The following is a 25,345-nucleotide window of genomic DNA, read 5'->3' on the forward strand; positions in this document are numbered from 1 at the left end:
TTGAGACTGTAGCATTAATTTTCATAACTGTTTACTGTACAACAGTTTATGGCAATAGAGTATAAAAAATTATCCGCAAACGATATAACCTTTAAAAAGCCGAGCTGCAACATTAAATTGGTCAAAAATGCAACATGGCAGGACTCAAAAACAAAACAGCGAAAATATTAATAATGAAACAACAGCAATAATATACTTCTACTCAGGGAGCAAAGCAAGTAATTGTTATTGTCCTATGAGTAAAATCTCGCGAGAATTGCACAGCATCGTTTGTCTACGGCGACAAATTTAGCCCCTACACCTTTAACACGTTCCTCGTGAGTGGACTGACTTCAGTCACGTGCCTGTCAAACCCCCAGTCCCTCGCGCAGCCGTCGTCAACACAAGTGAGGAAGTGGCAAGACGGTAACCTGCTAACGAAAACTAAGTGCTACGGCCAATACGTTGTTTATTACCAGTCGTATTCCGTTAACTACTGTTACGTTAGTTATTATCGACAAAGTAACTTTGCCTTTGCTTGGTTTTCAGTTGACATAGAGTGAGAGGGTACAATGTTTTGGAGCAGTAGCTGTAGCTTGCTAACGTCTGAGCTAGCAGGCTAACGATCAGCTGTTGTTTTGGTCGGAGAGATAGCTGACTAACACGCCAAACTGCATTTCGTTACAGTAGTCAGCGACGCCAGGGTTTACCGGACTATATTTCCTTGTTGTCTGTCGAAACATTGAACTGCTCCGTCGGTTAATGGCGACATATACAGGCGTACCACCCTAACAGATTCATCAGCGGTCCGTCAGTCAGCTGTTGGCCGACAGGCGTCAAATCCGTGTGGGATTGATCCATCAGAGCCGTCTGTAATTGAATCTGCAATATCCCCTCAAGATGCATGATGCGTATGAACCAGTGCCTATTTTGGAAAAGCTTCCTCTTCAGATTGACTGCCTTGCGGCCTGGGGTGAGTTGTTAACACTTTGTGTATCCCACAGCTTCTCTTTTATTCTTTGACATTGAACTGGTCTCTCTGGGCGTTGATTGAACTGCAGTCTCATGTGTCCCACTTGTCAGCGATGAGTTGTTTCACCACCGACATGAGTGATCTTCCTGCAGGCTCTGACTGAAAAAGTTTGTGTTTGATAACGTAATAAATCTGAAATGACTGACAGCATCTTTTGAACTGACTCCGAGGTTATCTTCCCACAGAGGACTGGCTGCTTGTGGGAACAAAACCAGGGCATCTCCTTCTCTACCGAATAAAGAAAGATGCAGGTAAAAAGAAAGTCAAGTGGATTTGGGATGCAGTTCTTTTCTTGTGTACTGGCAGACCTTCTCAACTTACTGTTTTCTGTTTCAAATAAAGGTCTGACTCATTTTGAGAAGCAAAGTAAGCTTTACCGGCCAAGTATGTGTACACATACAAAGAATCTGACTCTGTGTTTGTAGTTCCTCTCAACCTACTTACACACAATTCCAAAAACAATTTTCAGGAAGATAGATGGTAAATGAAAACGTATAATAACATACATCAAAGTAGGCTGAAAAATTAACAATAAGCTGTTCTAATCAACCCTGTACCCTGTGCAAAAGTACAATGATGCAGAGAGCAAATAGTGGCAGAATAAATATTGAATGTGTAATGTAATAGGTTACTTTATATACATGAAGTGGACCGATATATACATTATACACAAGTAAGCATGTCTGTACACAGTGTATACAGCGTCCTTGTCCTTTATGTTTGACAGTGATGAGGATGATTCATAATGAACATGTCTCTTTTCTCTTTAGGCACCAACCGGTTCGAGGTGACACTGGAAAAATCCAATAAGAACTTCTCAAAGAAGATTCAGCAGGTCGATAAGATATGAAATTTAGGAAAACCACAGATTTTAGTTCTGCATAAATCAAAAATCATGTGATGTGTGATGTACTGTCAATATACACACAGATGATCTTGGATTCGTTTGATTTGAATCTCCTTTAACTGTGTTTCTTACTCTTTTTACAGCTTTATGTTGTCTCACAGTACAAAATTCTTGTCAGTCTTCTGGGTAAGTTTTTCTCCCAAACACATTTTTATGTTTTAGCATGTGATTTTACTGTAAGAGGTAATTCTTGAACAGTTTTTCACAACTTTTTTCGGACCTTGAGTTAAAAGATCATGCACCTGTTCACTGTAAAATCTTTGCTGCTTTGGACATGAAATTAGTTTCTGTATTGACACACACAATATGGTAATTATTTACATTATCATCACAAATGTAGATAAACTCTCTTTGATTCTGTCCTGCAGAGAACAACATCCATGTCCATGACCTCCTGACCTTCCAGCAGATCACTGTGGTGTCCAAAGCCAAAGGAGCCACACTCTTTGCATGTGACCTACAGGTCAGTTACAGTGGATTTTGGGCAACATGTCATCAGTATTGTTACTGTACAGTATTGCAATGATAGTCATTTATTCATATTTCTTTCCATTCTAAATCTTCTTGGTGAGAATCATTTTCACTTGTACAGTATGTACAACACTACATAGACCAATACCTTAGTGGATGAATAAGAGAAAAGACAGTTGAGTAAGTGTCTTATTGGTAAGCTAATTTAAGACCAGGGAGCTATAAGTGAATTGGTTTGATCAAATGAGTCTTTGAGTGGATCACAACCAGTGTTTTTGATTTTCTAGACAGCTCCTATTACTACTGACTGTTCCCTCCATCTCACTATAGACTTTCAGCCTTTTGAAAATTTTTCTGTGTTCCTGGCAACCTCTGTTTTCCAAATTTCAGTACAGTTTTAAAAAACTCAAATATGGGGCTCAAGACATAGTGGTTACAGTCCTATATGTAGCTTTGACAGATCCCCAAATCTAACATGCTGTTGCTTCCCACCAGCACATTCACACACTCTATACATTTTTTTTTTATAATCATTACCTCATGACAGCTTCCTCAGTAAAAATAAAAAGCAACATGATGTCCATTAATATGAAGCTCATGCAAATGTCACTCTGTTTGCTGTGCACAGAGGTTGCCTTAAAGACAGGAAAGTACTTTTTGGACATCTATTAAACAGTTTGTTTTAAAATGTACTGTAATTTGCGGTCAATTGACTAAAACATGTCTGTGTTGTACTCAAATTTTCCCTGATTTCAAGTCATGAATTGTATATTTTGTCTCTTTTTTTTTCTCAGCAAACTGTCTCCGGAGAGGAACGGTTGAGAATGTGTGTCGCAGTCAAGAAGAAACTCCAGCTGTATTACTGGAAGGATAGAGAGTTCCACGAGCTGCAGGTAAAATAAAGTATATTTGAGAAGTGAGTCACTGCAACGTGATCCAGATTTGACATATTTAGTCATCCTGATGTTTTCTTTTTGTCTGTTAGGGGGACTTTGCTGCACCAGATATTCCAAAGTCCATGGCTTGGTGTGAAAACTCCATATGTGTTGGTTTCAAACGAGACTATTACCTTATTCGGGTATGTGCTGCAGGAAAGGAAACGTTTTCACACTTTATTTATCTGTCGCTATCTGCAACATGAAGTGATCCTCCAGCTGTAATATATCTTTTGCATTTGAAACATTCATCCCTTACAGACTTGCAAGAAGGCTGTAAAAAGTTTGTAGTGTGTTCCTTAATGGAGAAGAAAGGCTGTAGCCCTGATTCATGGTAGTTAAAATGCATTACCATGGTGCCACGTTTCCAGGGAAATATCAAAACAGTCATAGCACCCACTGCAGCCTAATTCACTTCTCCACTGTTCATCTGTGTGTTGAGTTTGTTCTAAACTCTTTCTCAAAGGCTGCTAAAAAACAAAGTGAGAGTCTTCAGTGTTCAGTGGTTCATGGGCACCGCTGTCAAGCTCGTCTGTCGTGACTCTTGTGTGAACTGGCTTGAATCCTTTGTTCATTATTCTGCGCCTTTCAAATCTGCAGGAAGTGTTTCACTGACAGATCGTGACAGGTGTATCACTTCGAAATGATCTTTTTATACTACTTCTGAACACGCACTTTAGAAGCAGGCTGTTATATAACTTGCTCTTGTCAGTTTTGTTGTCCCTAAATTTGTGTATTTATTTTAGAAATTTTCCCTTGTATTTTTTGTCTTATCAACTAATGCTTGGTACAGTCATTCAATCGACATCCCCCTAATATTGTTTTGCTGTCTGTATAAAGCTCTTTGTAACTGACCTTACAGATAAAGTTTATGTCACAAAGGCATTATTAATGATTCACCTATCTGCTATCATTCCTCTCAAACAGATGGATGGCCGTGGCTCCATCAAGGAGCTCTTCCCCACTGGGAAACAGTTAGAGCCTCTTGTTGCCCCACTGGCTGATGGGAAGGTGGCTGTTGGGCAGGATGACCTAACTGTGGTCCTAAATGAAGAGGGTGTTTGCACCCAGAAGTGTGCCCTGAACTGGACAGACATCCCTATAGCAATGGGTAAGAAAGAAATGCGACAACAAACTTTGAACTCTTTGTTTGGTTCTACACCGTTATATTTTAGATATATGGCTACTCTCAATCATAGCCCATGAAAATTTCAGTTGCTCATGCTGTTATACTTCCCTGCATAAGAAAATCAAGGCACTTCATACCTAACCTGTCTCTATCCTTTAATGACTCGTGTTGTCTTTGCAAGAGTTAACTTATATTCGGTATCAGTAGAAACTGACAGCAAAGTCAAAAGGAGACTCAGATCCCACCCCCCTCCCAGCTCTCTGTAGTGTGCAGTTAGTCTTCCAGATAACGCAGAAGATGTTTTCCCAAAGTGTGTCACTCCTGGCAGTCCATTTCACCTTCATAAACAATAAAACCTGCAAACATCAAAGCTCTGCAAACAGAATGTAGCCATCTTAGTCACATTTCAACAAACACACACTATACTTTATTAGAGTTTATTGTATCTTGAGGAAAAGCATCTATTGATTTCGCTGAGGACATTGTCTGCTATAAATTTGACCACTTAACATTAACAAGCTTGCCCATAATAAAACCCTTCTGCACTGGGACGAGAAAAATAAACACAGTCGACCAAACAAGGGAGCATCACAAGGAGTTTTCAGTGCTTTGGCACATGAGGACAGAAAACAAGCTGCCGTGGGGACAACAATTATGACTTTTAGTTTTTGTTAATGGTATAAAATTGACCTAATTTGAGTGCAGATTTTTGTTTGGCACAGAAATCAGAAAACATACTCGGTGTCTAAAATGTCATAATTGGAAGTATTTCAGCGCGACTGTGAGCATAATCTCCTCTCTCCTTGGTGACGTTAAGATAGAACTTTCAGTTCCTGTCTGCTCATATTGAGCTGTTGAGTTGTGCTGAAGTGTTCAGTATGGTGCCATTTGATTTCACTGACTGTTTTAGAATTGTTATGTGAGCACATTATGCCTGTGCCTGTAACAGGAGAGTCTGCTCACTTTTTTTTTCCACACTGAGCAAGCAGGTCTGTTCACATAGTAACTGGATATTAAAACAAGCACCTGATAAAGCATTTGGCCTAAATACTGTCATTGTTCTGTCAGCTGTTGTCATCTAGCTGCTGTCTGCCTTTTCTTTTCTCTTCTTTAATCTTTGCTTTCCTTGTTCAGAGTCTTTCTTTCCATTCTGTCTGAGCTTCTGCTGTTTTCCACATGTCAGGAGAGGAAAGACAGTTTTAGATCGGCTTTTTTAGCTCGTGACTAACACACCCCAGGTCTGGGTTACTAATGAACTTTGCGACAGAAGTGATGCAGATGAGCTCTCACATTGTTTTAAAGGCCCTTCTGTCTGTGCTCATTGGAATGCAGAGAGGAACAATATGAAGGGGAAATGAAGCCTTCGAGCAGTGGTTTCATACACTTTGCAATTTCCTTGTTTTGATGCAGTCAACATTGAGGCTCTGGCGTGCATCAGCAGAGGATGAGTGCTGGTCAGTTTAAAATACTTTTAACTGACCGTCCCGACTGGTCGTGGCTGGAGCAGAGGGCCTGGGCTTTTTTTTTTTTTTTTGACTGTGAGCGTAGTCTGTCTGTCCCGAGGCCTGTCTAGATAGCTGTCTCCGGCTGGATTTCCTGCGCCATTAGCCTTAAGCTCCTCACTTCACAATCACAAATGAGGCACCTGGTCTCAAGAAAGAGATTTATGTTGCATGGACAGCAAAACTCCCAAAGGGCAAATTGATTATAAAGAGATGAAAGTCAAAGCTGATGCCCCCTTGTTTTCTCAGTGTCTGATTAAACTAGAAAAGAATTAAGAGTGGGTGACACCGTCACTGATTTCTCTGTATTCCTCCACACCACCAGCATCTTGAAGGGCACCAATTTGTCATGATGCACCACTGTCCCGTTTCCTAGTATCAGAATATGTAGAAAAACTGTTTTATTACAGTCACGCCGGGATCGTCACATTATGGCTTCTGTAGTTGGACGACTGCTTCTGTCTGTATGTGCTACAGGAGTCAACTGACATGGAGTGGCCAGTGTGTTACCATTAAGGAAAAAATAAAATCATCTTGTAGGCACAATACAGTATATATTACTCATTTTATGAAAGTGTTTTTATATCCAAAAACTTTACTTATCTTCTTTCCCTCAGAAAATTGAGCCATTTGTTTAGATTTAGTCTTATTCATTTTTTAAGACCCATGTTTTAACACAGTTATTTAATGATTTGGAGCAGATATGCAATATTTTTATATCACTGGCCCACTTATGATAATTTGGTTGTGATTGACTTGCAAATAAATGTGACACTGTTGCCTCGCATCTAATGTTCTCAGAGCATCAGCCTCCATACATCATTGCTGTCCTCCCTCGGTACGTGGAGATCCGGACCTTTGAGCCCAGGCTGCTGGTCCAGAGTGTGGAGCTGCAGAGACCTCGCTTCATCACCTCAGCAGGGTGAGGCAGGCAGCCCTCTGTGGGGCTTTGTTTTTCATTTTCTGGCAGTTATGTACACATATAATTCAGAATTCTCATCAAGCTTCGGCACAAACAGATTTTACAGATGCCTGCTTACTTCTTTGTAGAAGTAAGCAGCAAGCGACCTTTTACCTTTTAACAGTGATAGTAAATTGAAAGATTTATGACTAGTTCTTGTTTTAACAACATAACATTTTTACCAACTTACAATGTTTTAACGAGAAACATTTCTTGTTTTAATGAGATACAGATTGTTAAAATGGGAAAGCTTCAAGATATAACAAAATAAAACGATGTGATATTATAACAGGAAAAGGTTCATATATAATGTAATAATTTGCTCTGTAGTAATAACAAGAAAATCTGTGATAATAACATGGAAAATATAGTCTTATATTGTTAAAAGAATTTTGTTAAAATGAGAAATCTTTCATGATATGATGAGAAACTATGGAGTGTGTGTGTGTGTGTGTCCTTTTTTGTCATGTGGCAGCACTATCCATTCAGTACAATAGTATTTTTGGTAAAAAGGCTGCAGTGGCTATTGGAGCACTGTTGGGGTATAGTTGCAGGTTTGATAATGAATGGTGGCCTTTTTTTTTTTATGCTCTCACTCTGTTTACAACGTGTAACATCCCTAAAAGAGTATCATGTATCATTTGCTGCTTTCATCAGGTCTCCTTTTCTCCATGTCTCATGATAATGATACTGATAATGGAAGTTCCTCCTGCAAAGAAAAACACTTTCGTTCCAACCTTTTCTCTCTGATCTTGTTTTCTCGTCTTATCTTTCACAGGCAAAATATTGTGTATGTTGCCAGCAACCACTTTGTGTGGCGCCTGGTGCCTGTGTCAATAGCCAGCCAGATCCGGCAGCTTCTTCAGGACAAGCAGTTTGAGCTGGCCCTTCAGCTGGCGGTGAGTAACAAAACCACTCGCTTTACTATTAAACGTTGTTATTAAATTCCCGAGGATTCAATTTGTGCTTTAGCTCAGGGGACAGAACATAAAAATCACATATCTTGATTAGAAGCAGTACGTTCAAACAGTAAAATGCTCAGCTTATCTAGCAATCTAGCTTTCCAGTGGCATTTCCGAGAACAAAAAAGGCCATTCATGTGGTTGTCACATTCCTGGAAGATTGCATTCTGATAAATAAACTGGAGAAATTTTGCTGTAGCGTGATTATTTTTTTTTTTGCTTTTCCTTTCCTTTTTTTTCTGCCAGAAGATGAAGGATGATTCAGACGGTGATAAGAAGCAGCAGATACATCACATCCAGAATCTATATGCCTTCAACCTGTTTTGCCAGAAGAGATTTGATGACTCCATGCAGGTGTTTGCCAAACTCGGCACAGGTAGAGCTCTTACCTGAATTCTGTCTGTTCAGGCCTGACTTGTAAAACAGAACGTGATCTGGATCAAACTGTATGTGAACATAATGCCATATTTATCCGTTTTAACCTGTAATGATGATGATGATGAATCACTACATACTATAGGACTACACATTAATATGTTCTGCTATTTTGGTGAGGTGAGCTGATTTTTTTTTTAACCAGTGTGGTAAATATCGCCCGTTTCATCCAAATGATGGGAGCCTAATGCAGGTGAATCTGGTTATAAGTCGATCTCGTTTATTCTGTCAGCTTTTCTTGAACTCCTCAGACATCTGTTCCTTATTGTAAAAACTGACGGAAATGTTTATGTTCACAAAACGACTTTCACTTGTAGCGACGTTGCGTCTTGTTTCTGTGTGAGAGTTTATTCCATAGTGATGACAGAGTTTCCTTGCTCTAATGAGCGCTTGATTTCAGGTCTGCTTACACCGAATGCGTTTTGGTAATATTTTGTGTTTGTAACATAATCTCTGTCTTCAAAACATATTTTCCTTTAATCAAGCACTGCTAAACAAATTCACTTATCATACATAAAATAAAATTGCTCCTCCTGTGTTCTGCAGATCCCACCCACGTGATTGGACTGTACCCAGACCTGCTCCCGTCAGACTACCGCAAACAGCTCCACTATCCCAACCCTCTGCCTACACTGTCCGGGGCAGAGCTGGAGAAGGCTCATCTCGCTCTCATTGATTACCTCACCCAGGTCTGTGTATATGATGTCCTTCATCATGGTAGTGGAACAGGAGGCTCTACATAAACTAACAAAAGCTCAAAGGCCGTGATATTATAATAAAAACATGCTAAGGGTGCGGATCAAGGCATTGGGGGAAATCAAAGTAAGTTCAATATTACTCATCTACATTTTCTTTCTTTTTAATGTCCTCACAGAAACGCAGCCACCTGGTGAAACAGCTGAATGACTCTGACCCTTCCACAACATCTCCACTAATGGAGGGCACGCCGACTATTAAAAGCCGCAAAAAACTCCTGCAGATCATTGATACCACCCTGCTGAAATGTTACCTGCATGTAAGGCCAGGAGCTTCCTGTTTTTCATACTTTAGCTTGTGTTAGGTTGCTTACTGTCCTCGACAAATTACCTTTGTTTTTATAATATGTTGTCATTTTTTTATACAAACACAACCAACCTGTAATTGTTAGCGAACCCAGTCCAAATGTTTATATTGCATGCTAAAAGTTATATCGGCTCTTACAAACTTGGCAGTCATCACCCTCCACTTACAGCAAAATGAAATGATTTCATAAGTCAGTAATTCTTAACACACAGAGAAGCTGGCAGAGAGACTGGGCAGTTAGCTGTACCTCTCTTGTAGCCCGATGGGTCTTGTGTTAAGCGGCTCATTGGCAGATTTACTTTGAAGTAACAAAAACTGAGCCACAGTTAAATGTAGTGTGAGCGTGACTGTCATTCAGGTGTAGTAGCTGCAGTAACTGGTTTCTGGTGTTGAGGGAAGTAGACACCAGGGCAACAAAGCAAAACCTTTTGTTTATGAGGCAATCTGTGTGCCAAACCTCATCAGTGGTTAAAAAAAGGTGCGTCGAATGAGATCACAGATAGAAGCATCCAAATTAAGATTCTCCACAGAATGGTTTGGCTCTGTGTGAGGAGCAAAACAGTCTCGATGCGCCTCAAAGTCTTTGTTCTGTTCCTCCACGTTGAAATGTGGCAGATTTGATTTGTGCATTCAGGGAAAATGCCGCCAGGAGCTTCCTTTTAGAAGTACAATAAGCCCTATTTAAGCAGTGGAACTCCAAAAGCAGATCCAGATCACGCTGGATGGATAACCAAGGAGTGCCTGGAGATCCTCTAAGATAGTACATGTTTTGGAGTGCCAAGCATCTGCACCAGATTATTTAAATGATAAAGAAATTGTGAAGCAGAGAGGATCAGCTAATCAGTTGAGTCGCTTCTTGAAAATGGTTGGATGCATTAATGTTTGGACATGTTTGGTGTTCATGTTATGTGATCCGCTCTTGTCCTATCCCCCTTCAGACCAATGTGGCCCTGGTGTCCCCCCTCCTTCGTCTGGAGAACAACCACTGCCACATCGAGGAGAGCGAGTACGTCCTCAAAAAGGCTCACAAGTACAGCGAGCTCATTATTCTTTATGAGAAGAAGGGACTGCACCAGAAAGGTAAGAGTCTGACCACTGCTCACTGCTCAACCACCTGAAAACTAACAGTATTTTACTTTTATGCATTTATTAGCTTTTTTCTGATTTGGGCTGTGATAATTCATTTGAAACGGTGGGGATTTATACACCTCTTTCAGCTGTTGTTTGCTCCCATGCAACTCTATTTTTTTCAGTATAGCCAATGTTACATAAGCAAGAAGAAGAGACAACATACATAAAAAAAAAAAGACAATAAAAAAGCACAAACATAGATTAAACAGAAGAGGAGTTTCTTTCTGTTTACTCTCCCTCTGTGTCTCTGTTCCATTTGGATGCATTAACTGAAATCTCTGATTATTCTAAAGAATCTGTACTGACCTTAATGCAGCACAGGGCCAAGCTGTTTTTTAGACAGCAGGGATTTTGGATTGCGAGACAAATATTGTTGATGATGGCTCAGTTCCATTAAGTGTCCCAGTGAGCCTGCATGCACAACACCAGCACCCTGGACCTGACTCACCTAAATGAAGTGCCCTCATTATTAATGCTATTAATTACTCATATGCTTCCCTTATCTAATCAAGAATCTAGAAAAGCGTTTTATTTAGCTTTTCAAAGGAAAACAGAATTCGGAGAAATACTTTGCATTGACATTTCCTCTGAGATGATTGTTTGTTTGAAGAGGGAAATTAATCATCAGGCAGCGCACAACAGAGAAGTCAATCACTGGATAATGACTGGTATCAGAGTTCAACTTTATTTGTGTGGGGCACGGTTTGTCTGCTTCAGCGTGACAACTGAACACATCACATTAAAACACAATGAAACATCTGTTCCCAATTTCTCCTTCAAATGGGTTTCCCAATGCAGGGCTTAGTATTTAAATGAGGGATCACTTGATGCCAGACCTACGTGGGTCTTTGTCAGCGTTCTCCTCATTACCCCCTCGTTCAAATACAAGGGCCATTGTTCCATTATGTTTAAATTCAATGGGCACCAGTTATGCGCTTGTAACAAAACTGTATACTGGGCGTAGGGTGGATCGGCTCTGTCAGGCTACAGAGTTTATCTCAGAGGAGGTTTCCTGCATGTGGTCGACTCGTCATCCTCACAGATCAGAGCCGTCCTAATGTTATTTGGTTTCTGGCAGTATCCTGGGCAGTTCTCTCTGTGAGGGCGGCTGGTTTTAATTGGCCTGCTGCAGTTTGTGCTCATGATGTCATGCTGCTGAAGTCTGTTTCTTTCTCCCTCTGCCAATTCAAAGCAGCTGTTCCCAGCCACCAATTAACACTGTCCATGTGCTTCGTCCCGTTTCGGTTGACAGAGGAGTTATGTAATACAGTGCACAGCAGAGTGGATGACATCTTGCTACTTTCCATCACTCAGACTAATCTCACATTTGCGCTTGCTCCCCCTTCTCTTGCCTCCCTTTGCTTCTCTTCACCCCGTTTGCCCTCTCGCAGCTCTGCAGGTGCTGCTGGACCAATCCACCAAGGCCAACTCTCCGCTGAAGGGCCACGAGCGAACCGTGGAGTACCTCCAAAGACTGGGTAGGGATCAGCTGCCGACTCAAATCTGCTTTAGCTTAGGGTGTCAAAATTGTCATCTCTGCTAGATGTATTAAAGTTGTTGGCGTGATTTGGGGAAAGCCTCTGAGAAAACTTTCACTCTGATTGATTGTGCATGTTGGATGAAATGTATGGTCTGCATCTGTTGCATCTCATGGTCTGCAGCCCTTTGTTGGTCTGGCACTGACTAAATGTGAGGTTTTTGCATACACGTGTGCCAGTATTGGCCGTGCAACTCTGTGAATAGTTGTTATCTGCAGAACAGCGATGCCAAGATAAATCCTGTACTCTCTGGGAACAGTTAAAGGTGCTGTGTATGTTATTGTTAAACTTATCGGTGTCAGATTATTTGTGACACTGGTATAATGACTTGGTAACAACACCGACAGTTATATTCTTAGTGCCCATGATTTGTTATAGTTTAAACCACTTCAAGTTCAAGGTTTTCACTGAGCTGTGGAAAAAAGAAACCTGCTGGGATTTATTTGGTTTTTGTTTGTTTCCATCACATTTTCACCTGTTTTATAACCTCTGATTGAACTGAAGAGGATTTCCACTCAGATTAGTTGTGGGAAATGTTCCTGAAATGTTTCTGAATCCTTGAATGCTTTGTCCAGCATTTTACAATGATTTAAAACAGCAGTCCTCCCTTTGGAGAGGCGGGAATTAGGGAATGTTGGTCATTTTCCCTGGAAAAAAATTTACTTCAGTCATTAATATAATATCATCGAAATAGTTGCGCTTTCTGACGGTTATAAAGTTAAACTTGCGTATTTTCTGTAATCCTACAACACAGGAGCCGAGAATCTGGGCATAATCTTTGAGTTTTCTCCCTGGGTGCTGAAGATCTGTCCTGAGGATGGCCTGAAGGTGGGACACAGAAAATTTACTTTACATTTTTGTATCTATAGCTTGGTCTGGTTTTAAATACAAGCCCATTCTGTTAACTGTTCCTTTTAATTCACACAAACCTCTAGATACCACACTGACAGTCAGAACTAAGAACATAAAAATGGCAATAGACCTCTCTTTATAAACTCTGGATTTATTTCATGCCCATTTCCCTAAGGAAATCTCTGAGGTAGCTTTAAAATCTCTCTTCCTGTCCAGATATTCACTGAGGACCTGACAGAGGTGGAGACTCTGCCCCGAGACAAGGTGCTGAATTTCCTGAAGGAGGGCTTTACGGAGCTCGCCATCCCATATTTGGAGCACATCATCTACGTGTGGGACGACAAAGGGCCGGAGTTTCACAATGTGCTGATCCAGCTCTACCTGGAGAGGGTTCAGGTCCTCATGAAAGAGTACCTCAGCTCGCTGCCAGAAGGTACAAGCAAGAGAAAACTTGAAAGTTAATTTAAGGACACACTATCTCTGGGAACTTGAAAAATCGTAAAAAAAAGTTTTACAGTAGATTATTTTACTGCTTTAAAAGCTATGAAAATGATTAATGTTTTTAGACATTTCAGCCCGAGATTAGGAACGTACTTCTCATTTTTATCCTGATACAGAAACTTAAAATTCAGTGATGTCTACCTGAAGCAAGGCTAGAAAATAAAGGGAATGCTTTAAATAGAAGTGTTTTATTGTAGTGTCAGAGCTGCAAAGGCAGTGTGACCCTAGAGGTTTAATATCTTTTTCACAAAAGCCCCCCAGCATTTTTGAAAATCAACTTAAGACCAACAGAATAATTTATTTTTCTAATTTATCATAGGATTTTCATGTGATTACATCACTGCATATGGGTTCAGTCTGCCTTAGCGTCCTCATCCAGAGAGTTGTCTCCAATTGCTTTGCAAATAAAGCCTTTGTCAGGGCTAATAATGAAGGCTATTTATCTCTCTCTGTTTGTGCCTTTTAATGCTCATCCGGGGACCCAGGGACCCCGCATTTGAAATGGACCTCTCCGCCAACAGGGCAACATTTGCAGAGCTGCTTATTAATATGCACTCTGTCTGCGAAATAAACTAATAAAAACAACTAATGGAAGAAATAAATCTGTCCTTGCGGCAGGTTATTGCTTCACGTTGTGTTATGAAGCATATTGCAGCACACGGACCATGAAATTAACATATAGTTTTTTTTTGTCAGATTATTGTGATTTTCAACAATGGGATGGGACTTTGTGTGTCCAGACATATTTAAGTAAATATTTAAACCTGTTTCAGCACCAACTGTACAGTTTCCAGTTTCCTTTATATTAATAATGATTTCTGTTATTTCTGTTATTGTTAAAGCCAATGTTTAGAACAATTAAAAATCTTTATTTTTTATATCCATGTTTGCTCTTCTAGCAGTCGTCTTGTCACTGCCTGTCTGTTCACTGTCTGTGGCATGTTACCACCACTAATGCACAATGCACAGTACAAGCAAAACAGGACGGTCCAAAATTCAAAGAAATTCAATTTACTGCTTAATTTTGATTTATAATCTAATTTTGCTGCTATGATTCAGACTTGGGGCTATCATAGTGTGGATGTGGCTAAATAAATCATAGAGCACTTTTAAAATTTTTTCTGTTAAGATTAGTTGAAGAACCATTTCGGCTCTAGATACTAAAATAAAAACCTGTGTGCTGTTGTAGGGGTTCCAGCTGTTGCTGCAGGGAAGGAGGAAGGCAAACTGGGAGAGTTCAGGAACAAGTTGCTGTCTTTCCTGGACATTTCCACCAGCTACGAACCAGGCAGACTCATCAGCAACTTTCCCTTTGACGGTAAGAACTGAAGTCACACTTAGATATGTGGACAGTTTGAAGTTTTTGAAGAATGTATGTGTAAAGATAATGTGAATAGCTTTTTCTCATACAAATAAAGTAAAGTAAAGAAAAAAAATGCATCTGCTGTTTTACCATTACCTCATGTTTTCAGTTACAGAGGAAAGCTTTACCAAAGTTCTATATGTTTAAACTGAAGGGTGTAACCTGCACCTTTTGACCTTGTTTTCCGTCTCTAAGGTCTGCTGGAGGAACGGGCTCTTCTTCTGGGCCGGATGGGTAAACATGAGCAGGCGCTCTTCATCTACGTGCACATCCTGAAGGACACCCACATGGCCGAAGAGTGAGTACTTCTACAGCTTAAGCACCACATACTCCTGCATAGCTGGGTGGTAAAATAACGCCAATCAATGGCCAGATATTACCTGCTCAGTTTGAGGACAGTTTCGAGGCTAATCTAGTTTTACTGACCTATCAGCAGTTACTTTATGACTGTAAAAGAGCATAAAACACTAACATATTAGAAGGTAGCAGAAAGTTGTTTTTGCCCTGAAGCCATTTTATTTTATGATTTATTTAATCATGAGCTTGTTCTGCCAGGCAGGTAAATGATTTTGAGCCACCCTGATTACCACGTTACAGCACTGCGAGCATTAGTCAGCATCATGAAAATAAGCAGAACTGTCACGATTTATATTTGTTATGTTTTTCTCTGTGTGCTCTGCAGATACTGTCACCGGCACTACAACAGTTTACTTGAGGGGAATAAAGACGTAAGTGGCTTTTAGTGTGATTTAATTTTGATTTGTTGTTCTTTTGTTCATTTTAGATTCTTTGCCTTTTCTACTTGGATTTTGTTGTTTGTTGCATCCTCCTGGATTTTATTATAGTTCTGATGTTTATTTCTTTTTTTATTTTTTATGACCTCTTTTATCATTTTTTGTACACCCGGCTGCCTTCTGTAAAGTGCCTTAGTGTTTCCAGAAAGTGTAATACAAATAAAATGGATTATTTATGGAACATTCACATTGCCAGTTCTACAGAAAAACCTAGTGTCTCCAGTGTTCTTCTCTACCTAACCAAAAATGACTGCTGCCATTGCCTGTTCTGTTTTTTCTTTTTTCTTTAACTTTTTTATACTTAATCATTGAATCACAAACTCACAATGAAATAAGATCACTGCTTGAACACATCTCGTTTTGTGGTGCCGTTGCCTTTGCTGTACTTTATGTTTTGGCATTGACGCTCTGTTTTTCTTACCGACTTTTTTATTTAACGCTAAATAAAAAAAGATTCTGATTCTGGTAGAACTTGGACCAGGATTAGTATTAATGATCGTATTCCTGCTTTGCAGGTTTATCTGTCTTTGCTTCGAATGTACCTGTCACCCCCTGACGCCCACTGCCTGGGGCCCATTAAGATGGAGCTGTCAGGCCCTCAGGCCAACCTCCAGGCAGCCCTGCAGGTCCTGGAGCTGCACCACAGCAAGCTCAACACCACCAAGGTAAACAACAGCAGAGCAGTACTCCATTCCTCACCGGGGTGACTTGAGAACAAACCCCAGTCTGGTAATACTCACAAATAACTCAACTTTTATCTCCTTGGAGTACAAGATGTGTTTACTGCATCGGAGCAGATCAGGCTGATGTGTCAGTCACAGAAATGTACTCCACTCGAAATGTATTTTGACTTTTATGAGATTGTCAAAGTCTTCTGACAGGGATTTCTTGTACTTTAAGTCAACTCTGTTATGCAGCAAACTCCGTCAGGTTCTTCAACCTCTCATCAAAAAAGAAAGAAAGAATTTGTGTCTAATTCAGCCGAAGGCTTTATTGTTATTAGTTTGCTCTTTGCAGTTGCTCAGATTTAGTAATCATTCCTCATTCAGACGAGATGCGGCAGTGAAAGTGAAGCTGATGAGTCGGTTTGTTTAGACTCGATTAAAATGAGATAAAATAACATGATTAACGGTGACACACAATCGCACAAAATTAGTCATTTGTCAATTGGTGTGGAATTAAAGCAACAAAAGATTTGATTTTATTTAGTTTTAAGTGCGAGATAAGACGTGCGGCTGCTGCCTTTGTGATAGAAAAGATCCAGCGAGCCAAAAAAAGATTTCCACCGGGGTGCTGATCTCCCTGAAGTGTCTGTGATGTAATGTGTGTGATCTCTGATGAAATTCCTTTCATATATCCGTTTTGAATATCGGCAACCAAAACCAAAATAGCAAAGAGTTAATTGAATAAAAGTGGTTTTGTTCAAGACTAGCTCATGACCTATTTTTCTTGTCAAACACAAAGTCACAATCCACTGAATTCTGTCTAGTAAAGAAGATATCCCAGGGGAGATGCTTTATACAGCTGTGTGATTCTGTGTCTTTCAATACAACCCAGCTGCCGACTGCAGAAACTCTGTCCACACAGCCCACGTCAGCACACTGTGTATCCTCTCTTTCCATATCTTATCACAAAGGAACAGAGGCACGGTCTTTGAAACGCCTCCACTGTGTCACTGTTAACATTTTAATACCAAAGTTTAGCTGTTCTGAGTTATATTCTGCTCGTAAAATGCTCCGTAACAAACTGTGATTTAAAGCGAGTTTGATTGATTTGTGTGAGAGGCACCGCTGATCTGTGTCCGACCACAGAAATGTCAAATTAAGAGTCTGTGATGGAGAACACTGCAGGTTTATGAGCACGTTTAGGTTTAGATCCCACAGACTGGAGCTCTCCATCTTGTCTTTCTGTGCCTCTCCGCCTTTTTGCTCTCCTTCATTGACTTTAATGGCACCCTGCTTTCATTTCCCCTGGCCTCGCTCCCAGACTCTGCCGCGCCAAGAGAGAATAAGGGAGACAAGACAAGACTGTACAAAACTTCAGGCAAAATGTCTCATATAAAAAAATGTATCAGGTTTTTTTCAGCTCTTTTTTCACTCGTTCTAAAAGTTGACTTCTTAGAGTTCTAAAAGTTGTTGACTGAAAGTTTCTTGTAGACCTTGACAAGGACAAGACAACACAACAAGTCCTTAAAAATGCTAGTAAAATGTCGAAATTTTATCATGAACAGCGACTGGACTGTGCGGTGAGATTGTTTTGTCAGCTACTGTTTCCAAGGTCAAGACTGAACCTGAAATCCCGGCTTAGTTTACTCCTGCTAGCTGCTAAGTATCTCTGTATAACCAGCTGGGGCCAGGCTCCTGCTCAAGGACACTTCAGCACAGCAGTTGTTGAGAGAGCAAAACATTTTAATTCACATTCCCCGGATAAATCTGCAGCCTTACATTTACAAACCTGCTTCTTGCTCCTCAAGGCCACTGTCAAATCCTGCTCGTTGAGTGCCAAACTTCTCCTTATGTGGCTGAAAGCTTATAGACTCTGAAAATCTCCCTAACTTTATGATTATAAACATTTTCTTCCTGATGTGCTAAAGACACCGTTGGTCCTCTAACACAGGATAGGTAACTGTGACTAATCGGTGGGAGCAGGGTGGCCTGATTGTCAGAGAGACTGTGACACATTAAAAATTAAAAGCTAATAATGTCTGATCTCCAGTGTTTAACAAGCCGACTATTTGGTTTCCAGGCCATCAACCTGCTCCCAGCAAACACTCAGATCCGAGAGATCCGGGTTTTCCTGGAGAGCGTCCTGGAGGAGAAGGCCCAGAGGAAACGCTGTAACCAGGTGCTGAAGAGTCTGCTGCAGGCCGAGTTCCTCAGGGTGAGTCCTGCAAAAAAAATGTTCTTTCTTTTATATGAAGATAAACTAAATATCTCTGGGTTTTCGACTTTTGGGCAAAACAAACTATTTGAAACTCATTTTCACCTTTTTTTTTTATTTTGTTGGACCAAATGATTTATTGAAAAAAGAATCACAGAACAATCATTTATTCATTTGTGGTTTATTACTGTGTTGTTTATGTGCCTCTGCTCACCAGACGTGTGTTTTCAGGTGCAGGAGGAGAGAATCTTCCACCAGCAGGTTAAATGTGTCATTACAGAGGAAAAGACCTGCAGAGTTTGCAAAAAGAAAATAGGAAACAGGTAAGTTTGTCTCTCAGTGCAGAGATTTATTTATTTATTTCCTCAGAAAGCTTTTTTTTTTTTTGTCATATGTATAAAAACATGCACATCCTTTTGCATATACCACCCTTTAATTTCACTGCACATTGAAAATAGTGGGACAAAGAAACTTTGAATGTTATGTCTTGAAAAAGCTGATTTTTAAACGCTTTTCTTCATTAATGTGAGGATTATTACACTGTCCATGTATTGTAAGCATCCCATTTTATATCTTTCATCTCTTTTTTTTATCAGATTGTTTTATGTCTGCAGTTTCAGTTTTATTATCTTGAATGCGACGTTATGCCATGTGCTGCTGTTAATTTCATACCCTGTTCATTTTTAGTTTTCTCCTCTAAATTTTAATTAAAGGCTTGTTTATCTGCTGTGATGCGCTAAGTAATAATCCGAACCAACGGTAAAGCATTCTCTGTTTATCTTTCTCTCTCAGCGCATTTGCCAGGTATCCCAACGGTGTGGTGGTTCATTACTTCTGCTGCAAGGACCGCAACGTGTGTCCCACTGAGCAGTAACAGCTTCTCACTAAGACTGTTTACTAATAAATAATTCCCCCTTTGTCCTTGTGGACTTCAGTGCTTGGACATCCTTGAACTAGAGATACATTTGAAGGTTGGAAGTGCTTGGAACCGGACGTTTGTATCCAAAGTTATGAGTGCGGACATTTTTTTACCTGAGTTAACCTTGGGCACTATTGCTGTCACGCTCGGCTCACTGAGCAGAGCCGGAGCTCCTTCTGAAAGCAAAGGCTGTGGCTTTCTGTCTCTCTGTGCATGAAGTAACAGGAGGAATGTCCGGGGTCGCTCTGCAGGACGGGAGAAACAAAGAGAAAGAGGGAGGTAGACTCTGACATTTGAAAAGCATGTGTCACTGTAACGCTAGAAGGGATTTGTTGCCCTACACGTCGCCTCGGAACAAAACGGGCGCTATTGACAGACGCCCAGAGGAAGAGGAGCTGCAACAACAGAAGTTAGTTCTCCCTCTCAGCAGGAGATGATTACAAGCCTTGGTCAGTGGCTGTCTTCTTTTTTTTTTCTGCCCTTGCCTCTTACCGTCTCTCTCCCCTCCTGTAACACTGTGTAGGCCTCAAACACTGCTTGATATGCCATATAGACTCTGCAGGAGTACTGTTCAATGCCTTCTGTGACTGAAGATTGTACTTACCACAAGGTTAGACGTCTGTCATGAGATCTTTTTGTTAGCATGTGCTGGCACCGATTAAGCAAAACGGCATTCGTCTTATAGTGTGTTCGACTTTTTTGTGTTTTATTTAAACATTTGAGGCGACTTCTCCAACTAACATTATTCACAGCTGTGTTTTTTTTTAATTGCAGTTTGTGAATGATTTCTACCAGGCATCGACTCTTTTAATGCATTTTTTGAAGTTCTCATCTCTTTGTTTTCATTTTTTTTCTCAGCCTTATGTTACTGTTACAGTGGTAAAACAGTGTTGCAGTAGCACAAGTGGATATGAGTCATAAAGTCAGCAAACTGACTCAATAATGTCACTGACACAGCAACAACCGTCTAAATTTAGTTAATATTCTCTAACATTAGCCACCATAAGCTGCTGGTGTGTACTGAGCTTTATTATGAATCCAGCTTTTTGTTTGCAAGGGGAAGACGAAGTTACATTTTCTCGCTTTAAGATCACAAAAGCGGATGGATGTCTGTTTATTTATTATCAAATCACATACCTGTGTGATAAGAACTGGAAGTAATGCGAATGACTTGAGAGGTTTGATTGATCTGTGCATTTTAATGGCAATATAGTTATAAACTGTGTCTGTTTACCGTCCTCCTGGGAGGTAATCCCAGAAGCAGGACTCGGTTTATTGAAAATGAAGTGCGAGCCAATGAATGTAATGTTTTTAGAATGAGTTGTGGTCCAGAGTGTGATTGCTCAGTGTCGCTCTGGACCGCAGACTAACATCACTCAGACATATCTGTTTTAACCACAAAGCCCACGTCTGAATAGTTGGAGGATTCATTTTTAATTTAACGTTCCCACAAGTTGTAGCATTTTCTGCGTCTCCTGCCCCTTTAAATACCCTTCTCCTCCTCCTTCTCCTCCTCCTCCTCCTTTGCTCTTAGAGGTTTGCACACATTCTCTGCTAAGACTGTTTCAGATTTTTTTTTTGTTTTTGAGTGGGAACATTTGTACCACCATGTGCATACTGTATAAAGACTGACAGTGTTAATGACAAATGTCTCACTGAAGTGATTTGATTCTGAGGGGGGAACCCAGCAGGTACCATCTGTGTGTCTGGCGTTAATCAGTAATAAATAAGTATTTCCACTCCTCGTCTTTTTGTCTGTGTGATACCACGCTGTCTGGCAGCTGTTCACACTAACATCTTATTCTTGCTTACATTTAGATTTAGGAGATGCAAGAGCTGGTCCTCTGTAAGCTGAACATGTACAAGAATCTCGGATGTTGTTCCTGGGATCTGCTGGAGCCACTCTCCCAGTTTGGGGGTCACAGCCCTGAGAGTTCAGAGTACCACGGGGGACCACTGTTGCCTTCACCTTCCACACCTTTTCTAGCTCTTCTTTCAGCCCTTGGTATTTCTCGCGTGTCTCGTGTTTCTTCTCCCTGATGTTGCTATCACTTGTGATTGCTACATCCATCGCTACGGGCTTCTTGTTCTGTTTGTCCACCACTTCTGTGTCTGGTTGGTTAACCATTACCAGTTTGTCGGTCTGTATCTGGAAGTCCCACAGGATCTTAGCTCGGTCATTCTCCACCACCTTCGGAGGTGCATCCCATTTTGACCTTGGGACATCCAGCCCATATTCTGCACAGATGTTTCTGTACGTTATGCCAGCCTTTTGGTTATGGAGTTCCATGTACGCCCCTGTTCTGGATTCTTCTGGATTGTCTCAGGGGCATCTTTGCACAGCGTGCACCTGGAGTAGACCCCGGCCTCTTTTACTCTTGTACTCAGTCAAAATTATGATTCTTTGTAATGTAAAATAGATGTTTGTTTTTGATGATCTCAGTACTTGTTTCATCACTGATTACAGATATTAACATGAATACATGTGATATTTTAGATAAAGAGCACTTCCTCTTCTTGTTCCCATGAATAGCAGAGAGCAGCTCCGCTCCTATCATCTATTCACGGACAGTCCAGCATCCCCATCTCATCTGGAAGACTTTTCCCAGATAGGCTCATTATCCTCGGGGCCGAGGCACCGGAGAATACCCACACTTGTTACTTGTCCCGCTAATGGACTTCCTACTCTGAGCCGAGCCAGCTGGAGTAACAGAATCACAACAGCCCGACTGCTCAGCAACGCACTTAGTCACACACACTCGCGGTGAAGTCTGCCAACTGCTCACTACATCAGGGCCTCAGATGGATACCGATGACTCCCTCGTCTGGGCAGGGAGTCAGGATCAAGCCTGAGAACTCGGCCCCAACCACTAGAATATGTTCGGCTGATCGACGCACCGCTAGAACATATGGAGAGCTCCAGCGTGATCGTATGGAGGGTCCCCTGTGACTTTGAAAAAGCAGTGTCCATGAGGCAGAGAGAAACACTGAATAATTCATCATGTTCCGAAATACTGTAGCTCCCTTTCTGAGCGTGTGTGTGTGTGTGTGTTTTCATGGGGATGCTGTCATGTCTTGGAATGGTGCGCCAATGTACAAATGGAAAAGATGTTCCAGCAAGAGTTTGCCCAGTTTCACCCAGCCCACCTCAACTTTAAGTTCTGCAACGCTGGCAAGGAGAAAATACCTCCTTAGTTTTTATGGACGACTTCTTTTTGTAAATATTGAGCGAAATTGATGATGATGTAATGAGTGATTTTAAGACTCTGAAGCTTCCATCTGTTTTTTGTTGTTTTTTTGTTTGTTTTTGTTTAGTTTAGTTTTGTTTTGTCCCGACTCTGTGAATGGCAGTGTTGGTCAGTCCACCACTTTGATCCGAACTGAAATCCGAAAAACAACTTTGGGATGGATTGCCATGAAATTTGATTCAGGTGTTCATGGTCCTCAGAGGGTGAATCCTATTCACTTTTCGCGATCCCCAATCTTCCTCTGTCGCCGCTGTGAGGTTAAGATACTCGATTTACATGTTTGTTTTTGTGAGGAATATCTCAACCACTATTGGACGGATTTCAATTAAATGTGGCACAGAAAACTGTTGGTCCCCAGAGGATTAGCCCTAATGACTTTTCCTCAAGCACCACCATGAGTTGGAGCTTTGCACTTTTGAGTTGAAACATCTCAACATATCAACATGCTAAACTAAGAAGGTGAACATGATGAACGTTGCACCTGCTTAGCATCAGCGTGTTAGCGCTGTAATTGTGAGCATTTTGGCATCCTGATGTTAGCATTCAGCTCAGAGCACCGCTGTGCCGAGGTGCAGCCTCACAGAGCTGCTGGCTTGCCTGCAGACCATAGTCTTGTTTTCTGTTCCCTGTGGAACCCCAAACTCTGACAGCCTGAAGCCTCAACACCGATTTTTACAGTTTAAAGATGGCAGAAAAGCTTTTTTTTCCTGGAGTTATTCTTTGCTGACTGCGGCGTATACAGTCACAGACTTAAAGTAACACACACACACATTGACAGCTGGCTGCGTGCTAAGCCACAGCAGGGGCAGAAGTGAGGTATTAATACCCATTTCTTAGAAAGTAAGAGCTCTGGATCACAGCAAAATACATTTCCTTGGGAATCTGTTCCTCATCAGACAATTAAAAGTGTCTCTGCAAGAATCTGTTTTTCTTATCTCACCTACACATGATAATCCTCCATGTGGGTTATTATGTTTGAGATGTGTGCTTTGGAGGTGTGTGTTAACGCTGTGGCTGCCTCTTTTCTTTGTTCCTAATTCCACGTCCCTTGTTATGACACGGCCTCAGGTGGTTCCCAGTCGGCTGCCTCCAGCAGTCCGCCAGCTGAACAAATGCATTGTCCGCTTTTGCCGACCTGGTGTGTGGACACAGAACCCGTCAAGTGTGTGTTTATCTGCCCAAACAAACGGTTTTGTTCATTTTCAAATATTTGTTCGTGGTTTGAGGTGGTTCAGGTGATTGACGGGTGGGGTGTGAAACACAGGACACAAAAGTGAGCAGCACCTTTTGACAACATGTGCATATCAGGTCAGTGTACTTTCCTGCTCATAAGTTTCTGCATCCTGCAGCTCCACCCGTCTGCTATGAATCGCTTAAAACAAACCACAAATGATGTTTTGTTCCATCAGACGTCACTGTTTGGAAAAAAGCTGTATCTACTTTTCCCAAATGACTGATTAAGAAAGCAGTTGCACTTATGGCTGGTACAGTAACACACTGAGACAATCCATCTTAGCAGTTGTGATGTGGCTGGTGAAGTTTTTCGAGCTATTTCGTGTTCGGTGTGATCTTTTACTTTTCTTGTCGGTAAATTGCCAAAAGTGGAGGATGATAGACGACAGATGTAACGCCATGCTGAGTTATTTCCTGTGCGGCTACACTGGACATTGATATCAGAGATCTATGATATGCAGTGTAAATGTTGTGTTTTGCCTTTTGCAGTCATGTTGAACAATCATCTAGGAATCAAACTATCTTTCTCTCTCAACCCACCTGGTTGAGGCAGGCGGGCGTCCATCACAAGCCAGGTTCTGTTCAAGGTTTCTACCTGTTAAAAGGAAGTTTCTCTTCATCACTGCTGCCAAATGCTCGCCCATGGGGGAATGTTGGGTCTCTATAAATATTATAAAGAGTACAGTCCAGCTCTGCTCTTATATGAAAAGTGCCCAGAGATAATGTCTGTTATGATTTGGTGCTAGATTTTTTTTATAGCACATAAAAATAAAATAAAATAAAATAGAATAAAAATAAAATTGATTGATTGCAAATAAAATTCACTAGACTTGAGTTGACATGAGGCAAAGAAGCCAGGTTTTCCATCCTCAGTAGCCTCAGTTATACAGCCCCAGTAGATCTGTGTCATGTGAAACAGTTTAACTGGGCGTAGCGCTTCTACTTTCAACAAAAGAAGCATCACATAAACCCTTTATAAACTCCATGACAACTGAGCAAACTCCATCCATTGATGAAGGAAAAAGCCAGTGAGCAGACATGGAGTTAGGATCATTTTGTCATCATATCCTCCTCTCCTGTAAGAGTCTGCAGCTGATGTCAGAAATGCTCTGTCCTCTGTCATCAATCTGAAACAAGGCTGTTTTCATGGCAACCTGAAAATATAACTTGTGGTGGTTTATAAACTTGTTGACATCTTTATTGATATAACACCTTTCAATAACAAAGCAGTTCAAAGAGCTTTACAGAAGATGTACATGTATTTATTAATTTAATTTTCTTGCCTCTGGACAGAGCCAGGCTAGCTGTTTCCCCGTTTCCAGTCCTTATTCCAAGCTAAACTAACCGTCTCCTGGCTCTAGCTCCTTGTTTAACAGGTAAGAGAGTGGCATCAATCTTCTTGTCCAAGTCTCGGCAAGAAAGCAAGTAAGCACGTCCACTTCCCGTGAGAACTGAGAGCAAAAATCTTCAGGCAATGTTTTGAGCTGGTAAAATCGTAGGAACAATAAAA

The 25,345-nt window shown here is 41.0% G+C and overlaps 1 protein-coding gene across 2 annotated transcripts; it reads left to right on the plus strand.

Annotated features, from left to right (window-relative positions):
- The first annotated feature begins 378 nt into the window (after positions 1-378).
- Positions 379-21,087, plus strand: vps39 (VPS39 subunit of HOPS complex). Of its 2 annotated transcripts, none has more exons than XM_041061180.1 (24): positions 379-952; positions 1,198-1,263; positions 1,783-1,847; positions 2,003-2,045; positions 2,288-2,382; positions 3,185-3,283; positions 3,376-3,468; positions 4,253-4,436; positions 6,758-6,878; positions 7,696-7,816; positions 8,126-8,255; positions 8,861-9,003; positions 9,189-9,329; positions 10,315-10,456; positions 11,899-11,985; positions 12,800-12,873; positions 13,114-13,330; positions 14,588-14,716; positions 14,957-15,059; positions 15,444-15,489; positions 16,071-16,220; positions 18,301-18,435; positions 18,667-18,758; positions 19,228-21,087. In XM_041061180.1, exons 1-24 carry the CDS (start codon positions 880-882, stop codon positions 19,307-19,309), a joined length of 2,631 nt encoding a protein of 876 aa, XP_040917114.1. In that variant the 5' UTR covers positions 379-879; the 3' UTR covers positions 19,310-21,087. The 2 variants fall into 2 exon arrangements, with proteins under 2 accessions (XP_040917114.1, XP_040917115.1); XM_041061181.1 differs by having other exon boundaries at positions 8,129-8,255.
- The last annotated feature ends 4,258 nt before the right edge of the window (positions 21,088-25,345 follow it).

This window comes from Toxotes jaculatrix, chromosome 17, assembly GCF_017976425.1.
Source record: "Toxotes jaculatrix isolate fToxJac2 chromosome 17, fToxJac2.pri, whole genome shotgun sequence".
NCBI lineage: Eukaryota > Metazoa > Chordata > Actinopteri > Toxotidae > Toxotes > Toxotes jaculatrix.

What these genes read in the sequence shown, in the direction of transcription:
- vps39 (XM_041061180.1), top strand. Translation starts at nt 880, where the DNA reads ATGCATGATGCGTATGAACCAGTGCCTATTTTGGAAAAGCTTCCTCTT. An exon ending in GAAGGGACTGCACCAGAAAG is followed by an intron (nt 10,457 to 11,898) that starts GTAAGAGTCTGA and finishes GCCCTCTCGCAG; the next exon opens with CTCTGCAGGTGCTGCTGGAC. An exon ending in GGAGTACCTCCAAAGACTGG is followed by an intron (nt 11,986 to 12,799) that starts GTAGGGATCAGC and finishes CCTACAACACAG; the next exon opens with GAGCCGAGAATCTGGGCATA.